Source organism: Balaenoptera acutorostrata, chromosome 4 (assembly GCF_949987535.1).
Source record: "Balaenoptera acutorostrata chromosome 4, mBalAcu1.1, whole genome shotgun sequence".
In the NCBI taxonomy this organism is placed as follows: domain Eukaryota; kingdom Metazoa; phylum Chordata; class Mammalia; order Artiodactyla; family Balaenopteridae; genus Balaenoptera; species Balaenoptera acutorostrata.
In genome coordinates this window covers 65,416,480-65,422,348 of record NC_080067.1, presented here as the reverse complement: position 1 = coordinate 65,422,348, position 5,869 = coordinate 65,416,480, and the positions used below count along the sequence as shown (strand labels likewise).

The following is a 5,869-nucleotide window of genomic DNA, read 5'->3' as shown; positions in this document are numbered from 1 at the left end:
GCAGAAATCGAAAACAAAACCAGCCAACCTGGTTCTGATTTGGCTCAATACCCCATCTGCTAAGCTACATGAAATTTTTCAGAATTGACTCCTTTCTGGCAACAAGTGGCATAAATCAGTTTAAGTCCCCATCATGCTTATTCATGTTGCTTAGAAAACGAGGGGGTGGATTTACAATATATGTCCCTAGTTTCTATTTTGGAAATGACATAAGCATTTCCATTTTTTCGAGAGTACTTATTCAATTAATCATCCAGCCATTTATTTGTTGCACTTAACATTAGCACATGCTACTAGACTAGAATACCAAGGTTTTAGGTACTTTGCTTTCTTGGCTGAGCACAGTATATTCCCCGAGGAGTTGGGTATAAACACAGTGTTATCCAAATAAATGAAAGACTCAAGCATAATTTCAGTGTCCATATTTCAAAAATTTATTTATCTCAAACTGTGCATAATGGAGTAAAAACTTAAGTTGAAAATGTACCTGTTATAAGGATGGTATTAGTTCAAATATATACATGGATTCTCGGCAGACTGATTCAATAATACAGAGCCGAATCTTTAAAATACAACTACGGAAAATAAAAGGGGGAAAACCTTAAAATATCACAGTAAATTTACAGAAATATTACAAACCATAAGAAAATATTTCAAACACAGTAATTTCATGTTTTTTTTTATCTGAACAAAATGGAAAGTTGGGAAACAAAAAAAGCTATTATAAATTACCAACGATGTCAACCTGCATGGCCATTTTTGCTTTTAACAGTAAGTTAAAAAAATTTAGTACAATCTAAAACTTTTGCCCCTTTAAAGACCACGGAGATGGTTTTGCCAGTACTTATTCTAATTTTTTTCCTTTTGTACAATTTTTAAACAATTAAAATGTCCAAATCTGATTAATTTTCTTCTTTCCACGTTTGCAACTGTCCTAAATTTCAGCTGCAGAATCAAAATTCAGCAAGAAGCCTCTCCTTGAAAAATATTGGCAAATTCTCAGCTTATAAACAATGGACATTTTGATTGCCATGTTTATCTCGATAAATACTGTACAAAAGTTGCTTGCAAATATTAAAACATTTTTTTTCGTCGCTTGGAGACTAGCTCTAAATATTATTGGTAAAGACTTTTGCAAACTTTCTGCAAAGCTCCTACCGTATCACTAGAACTTTTAAAAAGTTTTGCGTAGTTTTCTTTCCTCCAGATCTATACAAGGTCCATTCCCTCGCCCTCCCCACCCCCCCCACCCCAGGTTTTCTCTGTACAAAAATAGTCCCCCCAAAAGAAGTCCAGGATCTCTCATAAAAGTTTTCTTGCCGGCATTGCAGTTTTTGCGTGAGTGCGGATGAGATTGGCGTTGTCTTTTGCAGCTGTCATTTGCTGTGGGTGATGACTTTTTTTTTTTTGAGCGTACCGGGTTTTTCTCCTTGGTGTTTCTTGCTCTCCTTCCATTTCCCTCTTTTTCTTTGAAAATTTCTAACCCGCCCCCTCCAGTTCACTGTCCGGACCTCACATGTGCGAGAGGGGCAGTGTGCCGTTAATGGCCGTGCCGGGCACCGGGCCGCTCTGGTAGTGCTGCGACATGTGAAGTCTGCTGGGGGCGGCGGGCTCCGGCACCTCGGCGCCGGGGAGGTACATGCTGATCATGTCCCGGAGGTCCCCGGCCTGGCAGGGCGCCCTGGAGTGGGAAGAAGAGGTAACCACGGGGGGGCTGGAGCTGGCCTCGGACTTGACCACCGAGCCCATGGAGCCAAGAGCCATGCCAGGGGTGCCCTGCTGCGAATAGGACATGCTGTAGGTCGGCGAGCCGTTCATGTAGGTCTGCGAGCTGGTCATGGAGTTGTACTGCAGGGCGCTCACGTCGTAGCGGTGCATGGGCTGCATCTGAGCGGCGCCGTGCGCGTTGAGGCCCGGGTGCTGCGGGTAGCCCAGCTGGTCCTGCATCATGCTGTAGCTGCCGTTGCTCCAGCCGTTCATGTGCGCGTAGCTGTCCATGCGCTGGTTCACGCCCGCGCCGAGGCCGGCGCCCACCCCGACCCCGCTCGCCATGCTGTTGCCGCCCGGGGCGAGCAGCCCTCCCGGCAGCGTGTACTTATCCTTCTTCATGAGCGTCTTGGTTTTCCGCCGCGGCCGGTATTTATAATCCGGGTGCTCCTTCATGTGCAGCGCTCGCAGCCGCTTGGCCTCGTCGATGAACGGCCGCTTCTCCGTCTCCGACAAAAGTTTCCACTCGGCGCCCAGGCGCTTGCTGATTTCCGAGTTGTGCATCTTGGGGTTCTCTTGGGCCATCTTGCGCCGCTGCCCGCGGGACCACACCATGAAGGCGTTCATGGGCCGCTTGACGCGGTCCGGGCTGTTCTTCTGGTTGCCGCCCGCCGCCGCCGCGGTGGAGTTGCCGCCGCCGCCGCCGCCGCCGCCGCCCCCCGAAGTTTGCTGCGGGCCCGGCGGCTTCAGCTCCGTCTCCATCATGTTGTACATGCGGGCGCTGTGCGCGGGCCCGGCCCGCCGGCGGCCGCCGACCCTCGGCCCGGCCGGGACTTTGGGGGCCCGCGGGCGGGGGGGAGAGGAGGAGGGGAGGCGGGCGGGGGTGTCGGGAGCTCAGGGCTCCGCGAGGAAAATCAGACGAAGAATAATTTGGGGGAAGAAAAGAGAGAGGCAAACTGGAATCAGGATCAAAAAAGCGCTTCCCTCCTCTTCTGGCCGATCCAGCCGCCGCCGATGATTGTTATTATTATTTTTTGGAAAGGCTTAAGCCTGGGGCTCAAACTTCTCTCCCTTTCTTTCTCTCTCCTCTTCTTTCTCTCAGTCCTAGTCTTAAAGAGGCAGCAAACTACTTTCCCCCTTTTGCAAACACTCTCTTCTCTGCCTTGACAACTCCTGATACTTTTTTGAACAAGTTAATAGACAACCATCCATGTGACGGGGGCTGTCAGGGAATAAATGGGTTTCCAGCGACCAATCAGCGCGCGGCGGCTCCTCCACTCGAGCCCAGCCTCGCCGCCGGGTTTTGCATGAAAGGGGGCGGGGCCTGCCGCGCCGCCGGCCTCGCGGGGGAGGCGGGGGGAGGCGCGGGGAGGAGGGAGGGGGAGGCGGCTCCCACAGCCAGCCTGCCAGCCACTGAGAAACCTTTGTATCCTCTCTCGCAGCAACAGGTCACACCACACGCCTTTTCGAAGGAAGTGGGTAAACAGCACTAAGACTACGATTTTTTTCTTCTTTAAACTTAATCTTGATTTACTCTTTGGTGCGGGCTGCTGAAATGAGGAGGGGGCGCGAGAAGCTGAGGTGGGGTGGGGGAGGGCAGAGAGGGTGGCTCAGGGCGACTGTCCTCCTAGTATTTCAGGAAACCGGCCGTGCTGGAGTTGGTGTGTCATTGTTCTCCCGCTCCTCCGCACACTGCCCCCAAATCCAGCCGCTCTAGCTCTTCTCCCTAACCTGGCTCGTCCGCTCGCCCCTCTCCCTCCACGGCAGCAGACGGTCGCTCACCCCCTTCTCACACTGTCCCGACAAGAAGTTAACAGACGGAAAGCTCTGTCCTCAAAACCCTCCTTGCTTCCACGTAATTCGCTCTGTTTTAAAAATAAACTCTGCTCGGACTGTGCGGCCTCTAGAGCTGAGGCCGGGCCGGGCCTGGGTAAGCAGCCGAATCCACGCTCTTCCCTGCCCAGCTCAGCCCTCTGGGCAGGAAACCACAGCTTGGCTCTCACCCCAGCCACATCTCCCACCCATCTTCCTCCACTCAGTCGGGTGCAGAGGGGACGCTCGTCCTCTCTCCCATTTTCCTGAGCTTCCCCCAAGGAGGGATCTCAGTGGTGTGGTGTTCCAAAGAGCGCTGGGGGAAGAAAAAGATCCACAGAAGGACGCTCAGAAGTGCTGTCTATGGGGGAGGGTAATCTCAACTTCCTGGCATCCCAGGGCACTGCTTGGAGGTGGCTTTTGAGACGCACTCACAAACTCCCTCCCACGCAGAGTTCCCAGGACTCAAGCAGGACCAGCCCTGGCATTTCCCCCACCTACTTCTACCGCGGTGGCCCATCGCCCCGACAGCCTGGGTCTGGGGCTAACCCCGGAAGGGGCTCCGGGGCTGGGAGGCGGGGGTGGTGCTCTCCAGGCACAGGTGCAGGCCGGGCCGGCAGGAGGAAGGCGACCAGGATTGGGGAAGGGGGGAGCCCGGCAAGGCCCGGGCTGGAGGAGGATGGGATGGGGGGCGGGAGTAGGGGCTCAGGAATCCTGCCCTCCTAGGACCCAAGAGGGTAATTTTAGCCGCTCTCCCATTGTCCCGACGTAAAGATTTCAATAGGTAGGCGCTCAATGCGCAGAGCAATGGCAGCACGTCCGTTACAAATAGGTAGTTTTGTTTCTCTTGTTGTCGCTACACGGAGTCAAACAAAGCCCCGTCTAAGTTTCCTTCCACTCTCTTGTTGGGATCTTTGTGGCTAAAATGCACTTGACTACAAAGCGGGGTGGGGGGGGGGGGAGGGGGGACGGGGAGAGGAGAGGAAAAAAAAAACCAAAACCTCGATGCCATTTCTTTTTTTATAAAGGGCTTAAACCATCAGGGTTACTTATTTTCTTTCTTCTGTAACACTCTCTCCGCCTCCCTCCTCCCCGATCTACCCTTACTCACCCTAATAAAATGTACTGAATAGTATCTGTCGGCCACGTTCCATTTATTATCTTTACAAAACTGTGCATTGTTTTGTTCCTTACTAACCTTCTTCCCATAACCTCCAACTTCTCCAATCCCTACCTTCCCAGGCTTTTCTGTTCTTGTCAAACTCAAGTATGCTCACTGGAAACCCAGAAAAGTTGTGGAAAAGTTGCAGACTTTTCTTAATAAATTATTATTTCCAATCAACCTCTCCTGCCCCTGCAGTTTCTCTTTTTTGCTCTTAAATTATGTTTTGTTTTAGTTATTGTGAATCCGGGAAGGATGAGACTAGCCTTCTGAAAACTCATAAATACATAGTACTCTTCAAAATAAAGCAGTGTCTTCTGTTTATTCGAGGTGTAATATTAAGCTAAAAAAGGACCTGGAGATTAGGAAAGAGGAAAGGTTGAGAAGGTCTGGAGAAGAGAAGGCGGCCACCGGCTTTTCAGCGCGTCTGGTTTTAGGGATGTGGCTGGTGCGCCCCCTACTGGTGAATTCGCTTTTCCCAAGACTCTTGCTTTCACCTTTAAAAGGTGTTTGGAAATAATTAAAGAAAAATAAATGAGGGGGATGGGAGTGAGAGCAAATTAATTACACGTAATCTAAACAAAAGAAAAGTTAACATATCGTATAAGCTATGGAACCAAATCACAAGAGTCAGATTTAATTTTCTTAACTTAGAAATGTACATATAACCTCGAGATAAGTGGGAGGTTAAACCATGGGAAAAAATAGGTACAAATTATGAGATTCAACATATGAACGAATTATGATTGTCCAGACGCCATGAAGGGCAGGCCAAGCATTCACTTTGTGATTGTGTACGCACTGGTCTATGCTTAATAGCATTATTCGGAAAACTAAAAAAAAGCTTATGGATAATTAAGTTTGAAGAAAAAAAAAGCACAAGGGGTTGATGTGGATAATGGTGGTGTATATATATTAAAATAAATATTAATAATGGATGGTTATAGAAGCAAATGTTATTAATCTCTCTCTCTCTCTCAAAGGTAGTAGTAAGAGGCACAAATTTTTCCTTGGTATGATATATAAAAGCTTTTATACCTTCTCAGATGCATGTGTTTGTGCCTGAACTCTATAATAATGCATTTAAGAGGTTAAAGGGGCTGGCTAGGTCTTTTGTTAATTGCTTTTATCATATAAATAAGCTATGGAAATACATTACAATTGTGTTATCATTGGTTGCATTTATTT

General features: G+C 49.2%; 1 protein-coding gene across 1 annotated transcript; it reads right to left on the bottom strand.

Annotated features, from left to right (window-relative positions):
• Positions 1-1,258: 1,258 nt before the first annotated feature.
• Positions 1,259-2,906, bottom strand: SOX2 (SRY-box transcription factor 2). The gene has a single exon (XM_007195395.3). It carries the CDS (start codon positions 2,479-2,481, stop codon positions 1,513-1,515), a length of 969 nt encoding a protein of 322 aa, XP_007195457.3. The 5' UTR covers positions 2,482-2,906; the 3' UTR covers positions 1,259-1,512.
• Positions 2,907-5,869: the final 2,963 nt, after the last annotated feature.